The 22230-nt window shown below is 47.7% G+C and overlaps 1 protein-coding gene across 1 annotated transcript in view; it reads right to left on the reverse strand.

Annotated features, from left to right (window-relative positions):
• Nucleotides 1–18943, reverse strand: part of eng (endoglin) — a 47488-nt gene extending 28545 nt beyond the window's left edge. The window contains exons 1-3 of the mRNA XM_084442154.1: nt 18842–18943; nt 17064–17306; nt 1265–1413 (exon numbers count right to left, since the gene is read on the reverse strand). Coding sequence (XP_084298280.1) covers nt 1265–1413; nt 17064–17124 — 210 coding nt within the window. The 5' untranslated portion in view covers nt 17125–17306; nt 18842–18943. The remainder of the gene's footprint in view (nt 1–1264; nt 1414–17063; nt 17307–18841) is intronic.
• Nucleotides 18944–22230: the final 3287 nt, after the last annotated feature.

Below are 22230 nucleotides of genomic sequence, written 5' to 3' on the forward strand. Positions count from 1 at the left end.
GGTCCGCGACGGTGGCGTGGGTTAATTTCCGTGAGGTGAGGGATTCAGGCAGGCGTCCTTGGGCACTGAATCATCCCGCCGTGCCGTGTCTACTGACGAGCGCCGCGCCCTCATTTACCACCTCTCCTGCTCCCCCTCCTGCCCTCCCTCCTGTCACTTATGGGTAATTTATACCTCAGAGGGGTGTGTGTGTGTGGGGAGGAGGGGGCGAACGGGAGTGAGTGGGTAGCGATAAAAAATAAATGACTAGCGCCGGCTCACCCAGAAACTGTCAAAAGGTGAAAAATGAAGTGTAACATTAAAGTAGCCAACCCTCGCATCAGCGGGCGGGGAAATCTAATCCCTAAATATTGACCTGGGATCAAGTTTGGCTTTTCACTCCCTAACCTTCCCACTCCTGACACCACGACTTGGACCCGATCCGAGATCTCCCAACGGCAACACGGCCGACAGCGCTCGCTAAAAACCATCCCACGGAAATAGCGTCGGGGTGGGGGGGGGTGCGTAGGGGCGGCGAACGCGCTCTGCGTGTTTTCACACCGCAAGGTTGGTGTAAGAGAGCCCCAGCCGGTCACCCTGGGGGGAGACCGTCGGCTCCGTCTAACGTCTGGCATGTGTTAGCAGTTATCAGGCTGACCCCAGGGGGCGGGGGGGGGGCCCAGTGTTTATCCTGCACCGCTGCACCGAGGGAAAGCTAGAACATCGCTCATCTGGTATCAATCTCATACACATACACACACACACACACGTAGACACACACACACACACACACACACGTGTTCTCCCAGAACATAGTTCTCACAGTCCATGGGTAATCCGCCCTGGGATTCCAGTGATATGTAAGAAATGCCGTTATATACGGACTACAGATGTATTTGTTTGATACAGCGAGTCCACGGCAGATTATATCCATAAAAATGCTTCAAAATATAATTCTAAAGTTACACAAATAGTGCGACGATTAAGCTGAATCAGCCATGTAAGCCGAGCTTGATAAAACAGAACATAATTCAGGGCTGCGCATATTTTTGTCCGAGGACTGCAGGAGAACTCAGGGCTCGGTTTCCCTGCGCCACAGAAAAACCTGCGCCGCCGTAAAGACAATTCCAGAGTGTCACTTTGTTGGGTGCCAGGCATACGGGGGGGGGACGTGGGGGGGGCGTGGGGTAGCGTGGAGGGGGGGGATGGGCGTTCGGCGGACGTTCTAAACTGTAAACTTTGCAGTTGTATATCAGTCAAGTACGCAAGTTCTTGAGCTTCTTACCGCCGAGCTGAAGGGAAGACTGAGGATGTGGACCTCGGCCTTGTCGTCCCTGATGAAGCCGGTCCAGCAGCCCAGGGGCGTGTCCCGAAGCTCCACCCACTCCCGCTGGTCGGCGCCGGGCTCCTTCGGCTCGCACGTCTGGTGGGTCGCTGGACGGGGGAGGGGGGGGGGGCAGGGAAGGGTTTGGAAATTGAGCATTAGAGTCTATCTGTAGCAATAATCTCGGAGCCGGCAGCGACATTTCAATGTGAGTGTACACCGTACATTACATGTGACAGATAAAAAGGAATCTTGAATCTTGATGTAAAAGCACACTTCGAAGATAAGTATGGAACAGGTACGGAGAACACCAGGGTAGAGCAACAATCCAAGATGGATAATCTAAGAATCAATAATGTATTGAGCATCATCTCTTCACCGCTGCTGAGGAGGAAGACGCATATGACTACAACAGATCGTACAGCTGTCGATTACCTTCCGCGGGGAACGTTTCTCAACCCACTCATCTTTTACAGTATGCATTATGCATCACTCGCAAACACATTCAAACTGCATTATATCCAAAGGTAATTACTACAGGAGGGGAAAGCATTTGGAAGCGGCGCTGCCATTTCACACATGGTCGAGCACGAGAGCGCCTGAGACGCTCCTCCAGTCAGCCCTGGGGCAGGGTGTATCTTTCCTGTCTGGCTCCTCCTCAGTCCATCATCTCTGCCCCCCCCCCGCCAGAGGGTTCGGGGGGGGGGGGGGGGTGTAGCGGTGCAAGGTTGTAGGTCACATAGAAACCCGCCTGGCCTGATATACTCCTAATCAGACAATAACTTTAGCGAGGAATGCTAATCGCGGGGAGGGCCGCTACCGTCTCAGACGATACCGCAGGTCGGGTTCAGGAGATAGCGTGCCCCCCCCCCCCCCCCCCAACCCCCTCCACCCCCGAGCCTTAAATCAAGCGCCGCCTTCCTCCTTGCCGGCGGGTGGTTTCCAGCTCGGCCTCGGGGGCGTGTCAGGGGGTCAGGGTGATTTGGTGGTGTGTGGTCAGGGATGAGGGTGGATAGGAAGGTCTGTCCTGGCGTCTGGTCAGGGTTAGAGGTCTGTGTGTGTGTGTGTGTCTGTGTGTGTGTGTGTGTGTGTGTGTGTGTGTGTGCATGTGTCTGTGTGTGTGTGTGTGCGGTGGGTGGAGTAGAAGGCCATAATGTGAGCTGGGGTACATGGGGTACCGTGTGTAAATGCTCGAATAGGCAGAGTGCACAATGTGTGTGCACGTGTGTCTGTGTGTGTCTGTGTGTGTGTGTGTGTGTGTGTATATGTGTGTGCGCGCCTACATTTAGAAGCATCTACTAAGTGTGTGCGTCTACGTGCGTCTTACATTCAGGAGTTATGGTGCGTTCGTTTGTGGTCGGAGGTGGCAAGTGGCAAAATACCTACCTCCGACCTGTGTGCATTCGAGCTATATACCATTATATCACAGTTACCTAGTTATATCTATATACCATTATATCACAGTTACCTAGTTATATCTATATACCATTATATCACAGTTACATCTATATACCATTATATCACAGTTACCTAGTTATATCTATATACCATTATATCACAGTTACCTAGTTATATCTATATACCATTATATCACAGTTACCTAGTTATATCTATATACCATTATATCACAGTTACCTAGTTGTATCTATATACCATTATATCAGTTACCTAGTTATATCTATATACCATTATATCACAGTTACCTAGTTATATCTATATACCATTATATCACAGTTACCTAGTTATATCTAGTGCATTCGAGCAACTGGGGGCTGAGAAACATATCCGAATTTGCGACGAGGAAGTGCAAGTTCATGCGGTGTTTTATTTAATCATTCATAGTAGCAAGTCGCAATTTGCCACCTCCCAGTTCTTAACGAACGCAACATTAGTGAGGTGTGTCCGCACGGCTGCATGACTCGCAGCGCACACTGCCAGGCGGGCCGACAGGCACGGCGTCCGGCGGCGGCGTGTCCAGAGACGTGCGCACGGAACTCTGGGAATAATTTATTAGATCTATCTGTTCTTTTCACTCCGTCAGGGGGCGGGTATCCTGTCGGTGGTCAATAAATATTCCCCCACCAGTAAACTGCCTCCTTCCTCAGGAAGAGTGGGGTCAGGTGTCGCTTCCTACCCAATCAGCAGCCTCGGCCCGGGCCCATGTCCCGCCCAGCCCGGTGAGAGATGGGAGGGGGTGGGGGGGGGGGGGCAGGGGAGTCTGATTGGGGCTTTTATCTGGCCTCTGAGGCGTGATTGGACTCTGGGCGTCACAGCCGGGGCACGCTCAGATCAGGATTGGCTATGCTGTGCGGTGACCGGGCCCTATGTCCTCCCTTGGTTCAGACCAGCGCCTGTCTCCTGACGCCAGGAGATGGTGCTCTGATAGGATCAAGGGCACGAATTACCCTATCCTGCGATCCAATCAGCAGACGGACTACGATACGAACACCCATTACGGGGGGGAAGATGATATTATTGAGCACGGCGTAGAATCCTCGATAGGGGAAATTGATGAAGGAACCCGGCTCACGCTTTGATGATTGGTCTAAAAATGGTCTATTGGTCCCTGATGGGAAAGCGAACTCATAACGATTCCGGCAGGGCGGAGTCTGATAAGAGAAGGCTCCAGCGCCTGCGACGCATTAATCATCGACGGGCGGACGCCGATCCTCCAGTCGATTACTCCATCTTGTCTCTTGTCGCGTTGCAAAACGACCTAATAGACGCACACTTCTTCTCCTGCTTTGGTTAGACCCTGAGGAGGCCCGTGGGAGAGAGGCTGACCAGTGGAGAGGGAGGGAAGAGGAGCGAGAGAGAGAGAGAGAGAGAGAGAGAGGGAGGGGGGGGAGGGGGGGGTTGACAGGAAACAACAACATTCGTGAGGGCAACAGGAAATGCCATGTTTAGACGGCTGGGCCTGATGATGACGAAGTGGCTCGGTTGAGGCATTGTCGTCACGAACGGGGGGAGGGGGGGGGGGCACGGGTACAGCCAGCGGCCACTCTCGCTCCTTCCCTCCTTCATCTCCTCCGTAATGAAGTGTATCTGAGAGAGACGGAGATCCTCCTTCCTCTCGCGTTCCTCCTCGCTCCCGCCGGCCTCCCGCGGTCAAGGCTGGCTTCCTGTTATTACGACCCTGCGCGTTAATGTCCATTCAGCGGCCAGATCACCTCCATAAAAGAAGCTAGTTCTCATTCGGCACTTAACAGCCTGTGACTGCAGCCAGCAGGAGGGCATGGAAGTAAATCACTGTGTGCATGTGTGTGTGTACACAAGTTTGTGTGTGTGTGTGTGTGTGTGTGTGTGTGTGTGTGTGTGTGTGTGTGTGTGTGTGTGTGTACACAAGTCTGTGTGTGTGTGAGTGTGTGTTTGTATGCGTGTGTACACAAGTTTGTGTTTGTGTGTGTGTGTGTGTGTGTGTACACAAGTCTGTGTGTGTGTGAGTGTGTGTTTGTATGCGTGTGTACACAAGTCTGTATGTGTACAGTACATGTGTGTGTGTGTGTGTGTGTGTGCTAGCGTGTGTGTGTGTGTGTGTATGTGTGTGTGTGTGTGTGTGTGTGTGTGTGTGTGTGTGTGTGTGTGTGTGTGTGTGCGAGCGTGTCTGTGTGTGTGTGTGTGCGAGCGTGTGTGTATGTGTGTATGTGTGTGTGTGCGAGCGTGTGCGAGCGTGTGTGTGTCTGTGTGTGCGAGCGTGTGCGAGCGTGTGTGTGTCTGTGTGTGTGTGTGTATGTGTGTGTCTGTGTGTGTGTGTATGTGTGTGCGCGTGTGTGTGTGCGAGCGTGTGTGTGTGCGAGCGTGTGGGATGTGCACATGCATGCGCGTACATCTCCGTGTGACGGTCCCGTGACCTTGCTATTTACTGGTCACCAGGGACACAAACTCTAACGTTATTCTGACCCCTCAGCCTGACACGGAAATGCCGCTGGCCCCTCTAAGTGGCCGGGCAGTAAATGAGGTAGAGAAGCGTCCATTCCTCCTCATGTCTTTATCTACTCCTATCAGAGCCCTCCACTTCCTGTCCCCTGGCAGGACATGGCAGAGGGACATTTGGACGTATAAGCGCGCTTTGGAGAACAGGATTTTGACGACTGCAATAGATCATGGTTTGTCACTGCAGCTGTCTGAGTTAAGAGTCTGTGGCCTCCTTTCAAAACTCTACCTCTCCTCCCTTTTCTCTTCATATACTCATATATTGGAGTGTGTGTGTGTGTGTGTGTGTGTGTGTGTGTGTGTGTGTGTGTGTGTGTGTGTGTGTGTGTGTGTGTGTGTGTGTGTGTGGGTCTGCTCCTCTTATGCCTCATTGTTCTGGTGAACCATCAGACTTGATCCTGGGCCAAACACAATGTTGGAGTCATTGTCACGTTGGAGGGCATTTGTCTCCTGTCTGTCTGAGGGGCATGGGGCTAGGGAGGGTGGCACGGGGATTCTCCAGGTGTGTGTGTGTGTGTGTGTGTGTATGTGTGTGTGTGTGTGTGTGTGTGTGTGTGTGTGTGTGTGGGGGTGGGTGTGTGTGTTTTGTGTGTGTGTGTGTGTGTGTGTGTGTGTGCGTGTGTGTGTGTGTGTGTGTGTGTGTGTGTGTGTGTGTGGGCTGAATGGTCAGTAAATGATGTCATACACACCAAGCCTGCCCTCGCATTGTCACATATGGGGACTTCCCAGAGTCATGCGCCTCACTGAGGAGAGGGGTGCTGTTCGGAGAGGTCAGAGGTCGTATTAACGGTCAGAGGGAGTACTAACCCCGTGTGGGTCTGGCCAACGTCATGGTGAAAGGGTCACAGCATGTTTACAGGCTCGCTGAGAAACAGAACACGACCCGAGATAAGCCCAAAGATACGATGGCAAAAGATAATAGTACAAATACACTGAAGCAATAACTCACCAGATGAGATGCTAGTATATCTCAAACGCCCCCCATGGCTAAGGGTGTAGTATCTCAAACGCCCCCCCATGGCGTAGGGTGTAGTATCTCAAACTCCCCCCCATGGCGTAGGGTGTAGGGAGGCTTTTGTCATCTGTAGCAGATGAGTTTGTGGGGGATGCTGCTACTCTCCAGTACTGTACATGAGTACACATACTGTACGCCAGCTACAGTAATACAGTAATTGAAATAGAACTGCACAGATTGTACCCATGATCATGAGTACACAATGGCTCTTAACCAATCAGATTGCGCAGTCGGAACTACCTGTTGTGTAACGCTTCTTAATGGCTTGATTGTTAAGAAGAAAAGAAAACCCAAACCTTCCAGCGAGCGTCTCGGGGCTAGCCGCTCAAACGAACCGGCCCAATGATTCTAAGAGCCAAGTCATCATGTAACCTCGCTAGAGCCAGCGTGGCCCCTTCCTGTGCAGAATCTGCCTGGAAAGCAGAAACGCTCACAGCTCGGAGCGCCACGGTCTCGGCCGGGTTCGACTGCGAAGAGGACTGTTATCACCTCTTGTTTCGGTGGGGGGTCAGAGGGGACTGGGGGGTGGATCCCACCCCCCCGTCAGCAGAAACGAGGAGACCTTGGCCCAGATGTATGTACAGACCCCAACACTACTCTGACATTAAAGGTAATGGGATTCGAGAAAAGCTGAGTGGACTGCCAACAACAAGCCACATCCTGGAAACAGAGACTTCCTCTATTGAGGCTCCTGAAGGAGTCAAAGGATCAAACCACTGTTCACTTTCACGGGGGAGTGCGGGGGCGGGGGAGTGTGTGTGTGTGTGTGTGTGGGGGGGGGGGGGGGGGCGTGACAGCTGTGGATCGAGCCGTTTTGTCGTGTTTCATCTTTTAAAGAGCACCAATGTCTATGAAATGCTGGGGTCATTTGGGATAAGATTGAAGATTGAATTCAGGCCTTGTGTGATGAAAATATGTGTTGTGGGATTTTAGGACAGTGGTTGATCTTATTTGAATTACATGAAAGGTCGCTTAAAGGTCGCACTGAAATGAAAAAAGCATTCTGTCCCATTTTGGTTCACATAATTGGTCATAGTGTTCACATATTCAACGATGTATGCCCAAAAAATTACAAAATTCTACTTTTGTTGTAATCTTATATCAAAGTATATAATGTCTTACTTCCTGGAAAACGGTAGGTCACGTGCAATGACGACAACAGGTACCTTCGATTTTAGGCCAATAATCTCACGACATCCACCCGTCAATCAATGCTATCCTTCTATCAAATCTGTCTAAAGTTCTTAAAACCCGTCCACTTGTCAATGTTCCAATCAAATTCCTCTAAACATGATGTCCCACCCTCATAGCTTGTTTGCTTCGGAAATACGTCAAACTACGGAAGTTAGATGATCTCAAACGTCCGTTTCAGGGCGACTTTAAATGCTTCTAAATGTCCCTTCTGAGACCTTCTCAGAGGTGTGTCTCAACATGTTGCTCAATTATGCCTTGGTTGTAATACCGCCAATCACTATTCTCCTTTCAAAAAATGAAATAAGGTAAGAGAACACTTCCTCTTTCTTCCAACTGGTTATCAGCACTAAGCCTTCGATCATGTCTGGGAAATCTATATAGTCTATTAAGTCAGCAGACACACTCAAAGACAACAAATTGGCAACGGTTACAGTAGTAGTGAATGTAATACACAGTAGTCCCTTGCCATCTGTTAGATTTTCCAGGATTCCAAAAAACATTCTGCCATTAAAGGTTGGTTTCCTTTCATTTACGATAGCAGACACTTTCATCCCAAAGCGACTTGCAACAATTGCTACAGACCTCTCTAGCTCACCGTTTCACCATTCATGTTTTGTGCCACACAGAGATACGCTGCAGAAGAATGTGAGAAATCTGACTTGGTAATGAAAGGTAGCTAGATCAAATATTGTTGAATACAGCAACCCTCCTACCCAGCATGCATTAGCCCTAATTGCCTGGAACTTCAACTGAGCAGCACTCTGCTGCCCTCAATCACACCACCCTGACATAAATGGAGGGGGGAGATTTGTATAATAGGGAAACTGTGACTAACATACAGACAACAGTGTCTGGAGCGACTGTCTCCCTCAAGACTAAACTGAGCCTTAATGGAGGGTGGGGGTCGGGGGGGGGCTGGAAGTCGCCGGGGTTGGTTGACGGAGAGCGGCTGGATAACGCGCGGGGTGGGGGGTTCGGGGGGGGGGGGGGGGTGGGGGGTGGGGGGTTTGGGGGGGGGTGGCGCTAAGGCCTGGTCTGCAGCCTCTGAGCCCAACACACACACACACACACACCTATTGTCCTGGTGTTTCCGCGGCTGCAGACTGAGGCCTGACCATCCACAGGAAGGTAAACAAGCTCTTATCAGCGCTCTGCAGGGGCCCGCGGTGTCCCCTGGCCTCTCGTTCCTGCACACTACACACTACCGAGTACGCCCCCTCACCTCACCTCCCTCCACGGGTCCTGAAGTCCCCGCACTCCATCACAAATCTGTAGTGGCTCTGTAGTACGCAGTAGTGTGTACTGTACTAGCTTGTTGTGCCTCTGTAGTACGCAGTAGTGTGTACTGTACTAGCTTGTTGTGCCTCTGTAGTACGCAGTAGTGTGTACTGTACTAGCTTGTTGTGCCTCTGTAGTACGCAGTAGTCTGTACTGTACTAGCTTGTTGTGCCTCTGTAGTGGCTCTGTAATATGTAGTAGTCTGTAGTGTTATTGTAGTCTGTAGTGTTATTGTAGTCTGTAGTGTTATTGTAGTCTGTAGTGGTTCTGTAGTATGTAGTAGTCTACTGTAGTTTGGTGTGCCTCTGTAGTGGCTCTGTAGTATGTTGTAGTCTGTAGTGTTATTGTGGCTCTGTAGTCTGTAGTGTTATTGTAGTCTGTAGTGGTTCTGTAGTCTGTAGTAGTCTGTAGACTGTAGTATGTAGTAGTCTACTGTAGTATGTTGTCGTCTATAATGTCTCTATCATTGTTGCTGAGCGAGTTTATAAGCATAGAGTACTGTCTTTTTACCATTGCTGCTGAGCAGGCTTTATAAGCAGTGTACAGTATACAGATTCAAATCAAATCAAACTGTATTTATATACAGTGGTGTATTAATAGTGTCGATTTTCGTCCTCCTCGTCTTTATACTGTATATGTCTTATAATGTGTTATTATAACACAGTTAACGTAACTCTCATAACTCAAAGCAGTCAAACACAGAAGTGACTTGGTTGCCACCATGAACTTATAAACCTCAACCTGTCCATGGGAGAAAATATGTTTTCCAGCAGATGTCAGGAAAGCAGTTTTGTGTTTATATGTGTGGGATTTATTCCGGTTGGAAACAAACGCTAAGCACAGAAGCTTTTTTTTTTTCCCCCAGTGAATTTAAACATGGCACCGTTGAAATTTGAACTTTGAACTTTGCCAGTACTCAGCCAATCAGAAATGTTCAGCGTTGCTGCCCCACTCACAAAGTACCAGACCCCGGCAACAGTACCATCTCGCCAATGGGGAGACTTTCTGGGGATAATTTAGTTCCCTTGTACTTGAAATTTGTTCCCTGGTACCAGGTGCCCTTAAATACAACTAGAACCCCCAAAGGTTCCTCCTGTGGAAAAGTAAAGCAGTGGGAAAGTGCCTTTTATTGACTCAAGGTGTTTTAAGCAGTGCCGCCACTTCTTCTAACCATGGCTGATACAAGTCATTGTTTTCTCAGGGGACAGCTTATTGCATTGGCCTGCCATGGCCTTGGATGTAGTGTTGCCCACAGGATTGGAGTATAAGCAAGAAGTGTCTGATCTAGCTAGCTTACATCACAGTTTTAGATTAACGTCCGCTAGCTATAGTAAGTCAAATGAGCAGTTAGTGTAGTAGACAGATCATAGAAGTGTTGTTGACAGTTAGATTATGTTGATTTTAGTCTAGCGAATAGGGTGCTGTTAACACCCTCACTCGAGAGGGGCAGTCTTAACGCTGTGACCAGACTGTGATTTATGGGCTTGTGCTACAGTAGCAACATTTTAAACCGCAACAGAAAAGTAACCGACTCTACAATTACATATCATAGTCTACCTTCATATTTTCATCTTTTTATGTGCATATTTAGTGATATAAAATCACCTCAAATCATCACTATGAATTTTGTGAAGTGTCACCCTGAAAATGTTGCTTGACGACGCCTCGTCATTGTATGAGAATTCCATATTACTGAACCAACGTTACTGTTCATATAAGTGGGTGGAAAGGAGCCCCTCTCCAAATTGCAGCATTGCCATCAAAATTCGCAACCCGGTTTAAAACCGAAATAACGCCGTTAGATTTGAAAAAGGACATTTTGAGTTACTGTACAAAGTAAGCTACATTGTTATCACCATGGGTGTGCTGTGTGTGTAGCAGGTAGGGCTAACGAGGCTAACGAGGCTAACGAGGATGTCAGTAGGGGAGTGAGAGGGGACAGGTTGAAATGACAGGAGTGCTCCAGAGCACTTTAGCAGGATCCAGAGTACTTTTTCATATTTCATAGGGAAGAGGAGGTTTTCATTATGAGTCCATGGAGGTTGGTGCTGGCTGACTCCGACTACGAAAGTCTGAGAGCTTTAGGAACAGACTCAAGTTTAGTAATCAATGGCTTCATTTACTTGTTCCTGAACAAGCACCATCACCTCAACCTTTGATGAAAGTTGGTTTAATTTATTCGTTATCTATATACATTTTCCAGGCTCTCTAGATTACAGGAAATTGCAGTGATACAGGTGATAAAATACATAAATAAATAAATAAATAAATAAAAAATTGTCTCGTCGCAACCATGTGCCACCACTGGTGTGTGTGTGTGTGTGTGTATGTGTGTGTGTGTGTGTGTGTGTGTGTGTGTGTGTGTGTGTGTGTGCGTGTGTGAGTGTGCATGCTGTGTGTGTGTGTGTGTGTGTTTGTGTGTGTGTGCGTGTGTGTATGTGTGTGTGTGCATGTGTGTGTGTCTGTGTGTGTGTATGTGTGTGTGTATGTGTGTGTGTGTGTGTGTGTGTGTGTGTGTGTGTGTGTGTGTGTGTGTGTGTGTATGTGTGTGTGTGTGTGTGTGTGTGTGTGTGTGTGTGTGTGTGTGTTTGTGTGTGCATGCTGCGTGTGTGTGTGTGCGTGTGTGTGTGTGTGTGTGTGTGTATGTGTGTGTGTGTGTGCGTGTACTGTGCCTGTTAGCTCTAGGTTTCTGTGCTGTAGTGCAGGCAGTGAGGATGTGAGAGCGAGTCTGGAGAGTAGTCTTGTTTACACCTATGGGAGACATTTGAGATGTCTGATCCTGTCTGGGAAGTCAGCGAAAACAACAAATCCATGGACACACACACACACACACTCCCGCTGGCTCGCGCCACACACACGCACACGCGCATCTCTCAAAGGTATGAGGGCTGTCTGTCAGTCTTCTGTGTCCCGTCAACTCAGTATAGCAGCATAGATGTCTAGAGGCCAGTCTAGAGCTGGACCTTAGATAAGGGGAATTAAATATACTGCCCATTAGCTTCCTGTAGATTCACTTTTCTCACACACACCCCCCCCCACACCTCTTTTCTATAAGTTACTACTCCGTTATTCACTTTCTCACACACACACACACACACGCACAGTCCTATCCGTCATATTGGAGGCCACATCAGCGAGGGGAATGTCTTCCCTTTCATTTGTTTGTTTGCCTCTTCCCTCAAAGTGACAGGGTGTTCTAACAGCACTCTATTACATGTAGATCCGCATCTCCACATCCCAGAACCAGCGTGAGGGAATTAATTTATCAGCCCAGCGATAAGACACTGCGAATGCTGCGCTCGCTGGGTCTATTAATCTTCTCCGTGTTAATTAGGGATGCAGCTTTCGGAAGGGGAAGACTCATTTAGCTAGCGGCGACTACGCTAACGCCGTTCCACTGAGCAGATGGAGGCGGCCCAAGATGCATTGCACGCCGGGTGCTTCCAATCATTCGAGATTGATGCGGCTGCACATGGCACATATTTCTCATAGAAACCAATAGAGATTTCTCGTTTCCCCTCCACCAAATTCATAGAAAATATTAACGACCTTTTCGGGGGTCGTAGCCGTGGCGATGAGCGTTTTGAGAGAAGCTGATGAGAAGTTGGGGGGAGGGGGGGGGGGGGGGGGGAGTACAGTAATCTGGATAGTCAAACAGGCGATGGAGAAATTGTTCCGGCTGGGCAGTGTGATGTTTTACAGTATTTCAATGTAAGTAAGTAAGTAAGTATGTAAAACTTTATTTGTACAGCGCTCTTCACAGCACGGATGCACAGAGTGCTGCACAGGGATTAAAAAGGCAGATTAATTTAAGCAGTAATAACTAAAAAGAGTGCGAGTGCGGAGAGTTGTCAACAAACAAGATTTGATTTGATTTGAGATAAGTGCAGACTATTAAATGCCCTCAGAATGGTGTTGGATTTGTTATTGTTATTTACTGAACTAGATAAAGAAGGTCACTGCTGCTAGGCCTTAATCAGAAGCCTGTCGCCATTTCTCGTTTCCAGTGTATTCAGAATAAGAGTAAATTCAATTACTGTTCAAAAGCTTTGAGAACGCTTGTAAGGACTGTACTCCACAAGCATGCATACTGTATACATACATCTTTGCTTCACTCTCTCATTCTCTCTCTCTCTTTTTCTCACTCTCTCTCTTCCTCCCTTTCTCTCTCTCGCTCTCTCTCTCTCTCTCACACACACACACACACACACACACAGTGTTCACTGACATAAATCAAGGAGAGATTTCAGCGCTACGCCACATGAATACAGAGAAAGCAGCATGACACCTGAGTCAACAGGGAAGCGGCGTGTTTCACCGCCAGTGCTAGACAAGTGGTCCAGCATACAGTAGCACATGAATGTACCGTAGCCACGGCATAACCTGTCTTACACATCAACACTGTTCTGTTGAAAATGGGTATCAGATGAGAAAGAAATACGATCACAAAAATCAAACGTTGTAAAGGCATGAAAACAGTACAATTAAGCGGACGACCGTGGCCGATGCGGGCCGATCCTGTGTGTCCCTCTTCAAAGACTTGTATGCAGACCGCTTGGCTGGGCACGGACAGACCGCGGTCAGAGATAAGACCGCACCACGCCATGCCTTATCTGGGCAGATGGCGGGCGGGCGCTCTGGCGTGGGCACAAGCGGTCGCCATTCTGATGAGGGAGTTTATCTCACGCACTTCTAATGAGCCGTTCAGGGCCCATGCTTAGTCCAGACAAGCAGCCTGGCCCAGCGGGAACTGAGCCCCAGGGACAGTGCACCGTCGGTGGGGAAGACACGCAGACAAGACCCCGGCCCCAGACAAGAGGCATGGATGGATGGAAAAGACCAAAATATACTCGAATGCGTGCCATGCTGTAGTTCTGTCTTGTTTTGCGATTTAAATTCCAGTTTGATCGATGAAAACAAGCTCTGGGCCTAGTTAGTTTGCTTTTGCGCAGCAGAATCATTGCTCTCTTTGTAACAAATGTTGGTTTGAGAATAACTAGTAAGGATGAAGCATCTCTTTATGGATGAAGAATGATTGCCTGTGCCTTGGACGCAAAACTTGTTTTATAGATATGAAATATTAACAAGTTCTAAAATAAAACGCTTTCCGTGTTGAAAGCAGGCCTATTAATGCTAGGTAATCCATGGCCATATTATGGAGGCAGCTGAATGTGTTTTATAACACTTTGATATACCGTTCATGTCTCACTGCAGGAGGAGAGTGCCCTGCAATAATAACTTATCGACACAACTCATGACTGGAAACTCCTTCAACTTCGCCACATTAAAACTGGCCAGGTGTCCCCAGAAGATAAACTAGAATAAATCCACTCATCATTCACAGTCCACAAGGACTCAAAGTTGCTGTGGCGCTAAATTATCCTCACTTGTCTAGTCTCTGACACTGGGAGGGGACAGTCACATAGGGCTAGGGACACTGGGAGGGGACAGTAATATAGGGCTAGGGACACTGGGAGGGGACAGTAATATAGGGCTAGGGACACTGGGAGGGGACAGTAATATAGGGCTAGAGAGACTGGGAGGGGACAGTAACATAGGGCTAGAGAGACTGGGAGGGGACAGTAACATAGAGCTAGAGAGACTGGGAGGAGACAGTAACATATACAGTAGGGCACGTTGGCTCGTCCTGTTCCACTACGTTCTCTACTTGGCAAGAGGAAGAGAGCGGCAGCCCGAAAATGGATTGTTAATTGCAACGGGGAGGGAGATAGAAATCGGTCTGTGGGAGCGACAAGCGGTCGCGTCGTTGCGTCTCCCTGCCACCCAGTCTGGCTGCGAGCACGGCCGGCCTCGGCGCTCCAGAGCGCAGGGAGGGAAGTGGTTTATTTAGACTCCCAACGCCATTTTTAACAGAGGGGGATTTTTTTTTCTCCTCCCGTTCTGTTTGTTATTTCCCCTCCATGGGCCCTCCGAGAAGCTATCTGTCATCTCTTTCTTTCTCTCTCTTTCTTTCTCCCTATGTACATCTACTCTAGCCATATCTCTCTCTCTCTCTCTCTCTCTCTCTTTAAAGTCTCTGCCCATCTCTCCATCTTACCCTCCATCTACCCTTTGCTCTTTCTTTACTTGTTCCTCCTCCTCTCCCTCCCCCCACCATACCCACCCCTACTGTGCCACTAATATGTTCTTGGATAGTTATATAACGCCCCCCCCCACCCCCGCCCCCCCATCTCGTCTCCCTTCCTGAGGATGTAAGTCCCAGTGGTGGCTCCCCCCTGCCTGCTGTTCAGACGACCCCTCCTCCTCCCTCTCTCCCTCGTCAGCAAGCCCCCCCCCCCCCCCAAAAAGGTTCTCCCGACGCGCCGCCAACCCCCCCCCCCCCCCTCCGGCGGCGGCTCTCTAATCACTTTGGTACTTTTCCTTCTGCCCGTGGAGATGAGGCGTCCCGGGCACGCCAAAGTGCAGCTGGAGGCCCCCGCTGTCGCCGTCAAGCCGGGCCCTCGCGGGGCGCTCTCCGCGGCGGGGGAGAGAGATCGACAAAGCCCCCCCGTCGAGCAGAACTGCGGTGTGGCGCTGTGGAGGTAGGAACCAACCACACTGTTCGGGGGGGGGGGGTTGAAGTGGGGCTCACCGTCCAACACAGCCCCCTACCTGGAGCCACTGCAGTGATGACAAGTCAACAGCGTTTCTGGAGGCTACAGAGCTGCAGCGGAGCCGGTAGTTAACACAGCTTCTCTGGTGCAAAAGGTCACCAAAACTACCCTGAAGAGTGCAATGACACTCCCAGTCAACATAGCCCCCCCCCCCCCCCCCCCCTCCAGAATGTTACTGCGGAAGGGTCAAAAGTCCAAAATAGACCTCTCTGGAAGCTACAATAAATAGTTTCCTTAGCTATAATATAAATATAGCCCTCCACAAGGACAAAGCTATGATGGTGGCAATTCAACACAACCTATACATAGGACACCATGGTACTGCAGGTCTAGTCTAGATAGCCCCTCCCAGGCAGCATAGCCTACATATGCAACAGTCAGCAGTATCACACGCCTCGGTGCATTCTCTAGCAGTACTCCTCAGGGACCTACGCAGTGGGGATTGGACTAGACAGGCTACCCCCCAAGGGGGTTCTGGGTAGCTGGGAGCTTCTGAGGATCTACTGCACAAAAGTATCTAGTTCCCAAGCGCAGAGCTCCTGAAGAGATACTACCCAGACCAGACACTGTTGACATCAGATCCCCAAATGGGATCCTTACACCAACAAGGAACACTGCCAACATACTGTCACAAGGAACTGCTAGTCAAACCAGGGCCTCTGGTGACAGTGGCAAAACACAAATTGAGATTTCCAGCCTGTCTTGCCGTGTAGCTTCACAATAGACTGCTTTATCACGGTGATTCATGTCTTGGAAGACCATTGTGTGTCATGTATTTTTCTTCCAAAGGCATAAAGACAGGTATACAAGTCAGAAATATCACCACAGCTCCTACGGACCGCTTCGGCAGACGCTTGGAGCAACGTCCGTATGAGTCTGAGGGTGAGATGTTTTCTCAGGCCAGAAGAAGTAGCACTGCATGTTGTGTGCTGAACTATTTGCTATACATCTGAATGATAAAGGGCTTGTGCATTTCATGTGAAGCGGGTGCGTTTTTCTGGTACTACTAGCACACCTGTTTAACAAATGTTGGACTGTACAAGGTGTGGAACGATGGAGTCGAGACCAGAAAGGCCCAACTTTAACCATCACTAATGACTTGGATCCAGATGTGTTTGCTGTGTCAGATCAATGAGTGTCCCTCAAAAACAAGGATACAGATTACTGGTCAAAGTATATTTGGTCATTGAGTGTCTAAACTGACTCTTCCCTCAATCATGCAATTCATTGTGGATGAAAACTGGAAAAAAAACTTAAGATGCTTAAGAGCTACTGATACAAACTGTTTTCATTGGGTACTTATCCTGTATGGTATGGCTTTTTATTAAAGTTGGCTTTAAGAATTATTGTTGGGCAGGTCAAAGTTGAAACACAATATCTTTGTCCCCTGAAAACATCTTCCATAGAAACTCCTTAAATCCAAAGGTAATCTGAAATGGTTTCAAATAAGATTCAAAACAGCTGCACAAATACAGGCTCTCTGGTCTGGAGAAAGAAACTGTGTTGGGATAGCAAGGCCAAGACAAGTCACGAAAAGGTTCATATCTGCCTTTGAACTTCTGCTTTCCCAGAAAACATGCCGTTTCAGGCTTCCACTCTAGACTCCATGGGTCTGGGTCTCACAGACCGGCGAATCCAAATCAACAAAGCATCCTTTCATTAAATGAACCACTAAGGATATGTTGAATAAAGATAACAGAGCAGAAAACATAGGAGTGTGTCTTACCTGAGGACGCGATGGTGAGACATAGTAGGAGCAGGCATGGTATCTCTTTGTAACTCTCCATCTCTCCGAGCGCAGTGTCAGATCTCTGTCAGGTTCCCGGGTATCGAGTCTCTAGCCCGTGTCTAAGAGCTCAGGCGTCAGATGAAGCGTCCTCGTCCAATGGCAGCGCTGCAGTGATTGTGGCAGTGGTTCCGCTCCAGAGGGATGACCACACAACTCCAGCCTTGATAGGGCAAAGGTCAGCTGTAGGAAAAGAGGGCGGGGCAACAGCGAAAGTTTATGAATGGTGAGTTACTGTAGAATGTGGGGGGGGTGGTCAAGTGATGTCATAGACATATCATGTGCTACTTTGTATGTCTGTCAAAAAATATTGTACAGATTTTCCCATCACATCTTGTAATAAAGTGGCCTGTACATACTTTAACATGACAGCACTCAATGCGTCACAGCCCCCCCCAGGTTAAGATCTGTTCCCAAGCTCATGAGAAGCATCACTTATCTTTCATCTACTCCCTCTCTCTCTCTCTCTCTCTCTCTCTCTCTCTCTCCTAACTATGCTATCTAGGCTTATTACAGAATCTAATTTTCTGTCCTGAGGGCATGTTCCCTGACGGTCACAATAAGATGCTCTGATTAACATCTATGATAGCCTACCGATGATTAACATGGCGATTTCTAATAAATGTGCCATTCTCAGACTCCCCCCATTTTACACAAATCCTTGATTAAAAACCAGCTCCAGATACAACACTGGATAATCAGCCAATAATTGCCTTTTGACCTGCCCGTGTAAGTGGACATAATGGGCTATTGTTGCATACGTGCTGTGAATTAAGTCAATGTCAGCGGCTCCTGTTTATATAACAATCAGAAAACCTAAAAGAAAGTATTAGCCTACTATGCATTAAATATAAAAACGTTGTAAATCATGCAACACTGAATATTTGTAGTGTTTGGGTTTTCTTTCTGTTTCTGTTTGTTCAGATCACGTCTTAATAACGTCCGTCGGTCCAGAACCCCGTGTGTTCGTCTGCTGGACCCCTCAATATTCACACGTCTGGCTTGGACCCCTCTAAGACGTCTGTGGACGTGCAGAACGGGTTCAATATCTGAACGTTAAAAAAACTTTCATTCTGGCTCCTAATTGGATGTCTTTGGACGTCCGAAAAAGACAAGAAAATACATCTAAAAGACGTCTTTTAGACGTGTCTTTGCTCAGTGGGTGTGTGAGGTTACTGAGTGGTCACTTCTGGTCCAGTCTGTCAGGAAACGGTGCGGCGTCGCTTTCTTTAAATAACATTACAATAGATCTGATAAGCGAGGGAGACTCTCGTTATGATTCATAGCCTATAGTATAAAAGGAAGAGCCTGTACACACTGTTTATGTGCTGCCAAATCAAAAGTAGCCGAGTTTCCTCAACAATCTTGGGTAATTTCAATTCTCCAAACTATTCGTCCCAGAAGTGTGTGTGTCATCATGAATGCACTCTTACACAACTACGTTGTAAATGATAAATTAAGTACTTGCATTAATCAAGCCTTGAGTCTAATGTGGAATATGATTTACTAGGCCGCAAGGAATTGTCATATGAACAGCAGACTATATAATATATCCTATCAGCTCCACAACCGCGTTCTCTGGTACATGATTCCTCACATCTGTCCCACTGGCTGGAATGAACAAACCCCAATGAAATCCTGATCTACAGCAGAGCACATTTAAACGACACAATATGAAGACAACCTCAGATCAACTCACATCTCAGATCACAACTCACATCTCAATGTAGAATTTCTCTCCTAAATTGCGGTTAAAATCCACCAGCGCGTAACAAGCGGTCAGTCCTGGAAACTCTGGAAAACTTTCTGATGTGTGTGTGTGTGTGTGTGTGTGTGTGTGTGTGTGTGTGTGTCCGCCGGGCGGTCACTGATTTAGACTCGTGTACCACTCCCACTGACCGGAGACTCACTAGCGTCACTCACATGCAATGGACTGACCGGACCACTGGTCAGCACCAGCACAGCACAGTGAGCGGTAACCTGCAGCATTTTAGTAAGTAAGTAAGTAAGTAAGTAAGTAAGTAAGTAAGTAAGTAAGTAAGTAAGTAAGTAAGTAAGTAAGTCATTTTCATGACCATTGTCAAATAATAGGCCTATAGACATGAGAATGCGGCATTCCTGTCCAGTTTGATTGGTACTCCATAGTTATAGGCCGTCTAAACAGTCATCTGGATTAATTGGTCACAAAAAATGTTAAATGCTGAAAGATATCGTTTATTACTGGACAGGCGTACATAAAAGCATTCTCCCCATCTCTGCCTCGCCTGCCTCTCCATCGCACCTGTTCTGATTGGGTGGGCGGCATGGAGCTGCAATCAACCAGCAGCCTACTGACCAGCAGCCTACTGACCAGTACACATGGATGAAGTGCGCTCATAGGCTATGTAGTCTACAGTAGTCTACTAGTTTATACAAAAAATGTTCATTTCGTGTGTCTTTTCATGTGAAGTTGAAGTGTATTCAGCGCATTACTGTAGTTCTTTAGTTGTTTTTTCCAGTGAGTGACAGCAAAATATGACGATAATAATAATAATAATAATAATAAATAATAATAATAATAATAAAAATATATTAACTCAAGAATGCCAAGCCCAGCAATGATTAACAGTTATAACACTGACTATAATTTATTCTGGGTCTAGACATTCTAGATTAAGAGGAGGAAGAGAAGAAGAAGGACGCTGTATGGAGGAATCTTTGATTTAGTTGTGAGTGTTGGTTCCCTCTGGTGGCCAATATTGTAATATACATTCTTTTCACCGCAGTTTTGAATAGGCTCTTTGCACAAGCTCCACTACTTCCTGAAATTCTACAGGCGTCCTTATTTCCTGTCCTATACCATTGGATAGAAGTGATTAATCAGGTGTGCGGCACACCTGATCACACCTGATTAATCACTTCCATCCAATGGTATAGGACAGGAAATAAATATGCCTGTAGGATTTCAGGAAGTAGTGGAGCTTGTGCAAAGAGCCCATTGGTTGATGGAGAAGTGTACACTTTTTTGTCCTCCTGTCTTGACGTGTGGTGGAATGCAAGCAACTACTTTAACTTTAGGTCAAGATATAAATAATGTCAGACTAATGACATTGCAAATCATTCTTCCATGGACTATGAACGGATGGAACATAATTATGTTTTGGTCGTTAAGCAAATCATCCCCAATAGCTCTGAGATACAGAGGGTGCTGGCTGGATTTAATATCAGTAAAAGATCCCATATAAATGAGATATTAATGAATGTATCCTAAGATCTCATATTCTAATGTCCCAATATTATCATCTAATATCATCTGATATCATCAAATCAGTATTGTTTCATATCATCCTCAGCGGTGCCGTAACATGTTACTGGAGAGCTGTATTCGCCCTTTTTATTTTATGGGAATAATGCTGATATCCTACAATTGTCCTGTCATGTCTGTAACATATTACCCCACCACGTGAAGCTCAGTGGCGAGCATTGTCTTTTGTACCTGCCCACACAAACACGTGCGGTTGCTATAGCAACACAGACAGTGGCACAGGCAAGGCCCCAACATTAGAGTGGATCAAGTAAAAAAAAACACATTTATTACTGCATTTTGTAACAATGGCCGTCTCCCTCATGGAGTCACACTTCCTACAAGGAGCGTGTCCGAGTCTTACTGTACATTTGCAGTGTCATGAATACCCTAGTTCCTAGTCCGATCAGTTATGTATCGATTTATGGGCACATCTATCACAGCATAGGGCTACCATACTGGGACAAACTACATATCCATATACAACATTTGAATATGTCTAAAAGGATATAAAGTGCAGGTTATGTTGGGAATAAACATTTTCTTTTGTCTTCTTGCAAATAAGAAAAATAGAAGAAAACAAAACATAAAATAAAATGAATTAATACTAAACGACAACAAAAATAAGCCATCTTTCATGTATTGCATAGATATTTAATTGTTAACCATTATTTTACTTTATTGGGTCTTACGGGTGCTTTTCATGGCATCTGTGTTGTTGTTCTGCGAAAGGTGTGTTTTGAGGGAACTGTTAGGTCAGTGTCATCGCTGTGGACGTGCAAAGGCGCTTGACTGAATGCTTCTTATATATCTACAATATAAACATTGACATCCTGACTCATGGGTGAACACTTTCTCAGCTTGTTCACATCACAGTCGGCCTATTGTTAACATTCCTGACTCCCTGCCCCCCAGGGATCACAAAAGGAGCACATGTAGGCTATCACATACAGAGCAGCACATACGTGTACAGTAGCTACATACGCTACTGTACACAGCCCGTCGCTTAACTCACATTCTGCGCTTTAAAACGCACACAGCTTTTCGACACCACTTTACTGTATGTACTGTATAAGCAGACACTAAAGGAACAGGGACTGCAGTCTGCTGGCTATTCATCAAAGCTACTGTAAGCAAACAACCAAACACCTAGCTTAGCCACATCTGAGGCTAGCCGGAGTGCACGTAGACTCTACACCTCCGCTCTCGAGGTACGTCCCCCTCCTCCATCCCTTTCCTTCTACCCGTGGCGGGCCTCTTCATGAAAGGCGTGGGGGGGTTGGCGGGCGGCGCGGCGTCTCTCTGTAGCCAGCGTCTGGTTTTCAATAACAGGAAACAATCGGCCGCTCCACGGTCATCGTCTGTCAACGCCGGCCGACGTGGGCTCCTGCGCGGGGCCACTGGTTTCCATGTCGCCGGCTAGCAGCACGTCAGCGTGACGGGGAGGTCGTCCGTGCGCCAGCTCGCACGTTTCCTTCTGGTTCCCCGAGGGCTCGGCAGGGCATGGCGGGCAGCGTCGTGTGGGTTGAGGCTGGGGATGGACAGGACCCTGGGTTCGTCCCTGGAGGACGCCCGTTTGGCTTCCTGTGAATTGTTTGTGAGCATACAAAATGTCTGCCTGTGGCAGCATGGGCCATGAGTTTGAAGGTTCCGTGCTCAAAAGGTTCACACTGGGGCCCCGTGAGGTTCATTGTATTCGCTTTCAAAATACAGAAACGCATACAAACACAAACACACACACACACACACTTACAGTACGTGACACAAGCCATCACCCCCTGCCGACCTATTTCTCCTGTTCACTCTTCCTCCACGTTAGGTAAG

This window comes from Borostomias antarcticus (genome assembly GCF_949987555.1).
Source record: "Borostomias antarcticus genome assembly, chromosome: 8".
Taxonomy (NCBI): Eukaryota; Metazoa; Chordata; class Actinopteri; order Stomiiformes; family Stomiidae; genus Borostomias; species Borostomias antarcticus.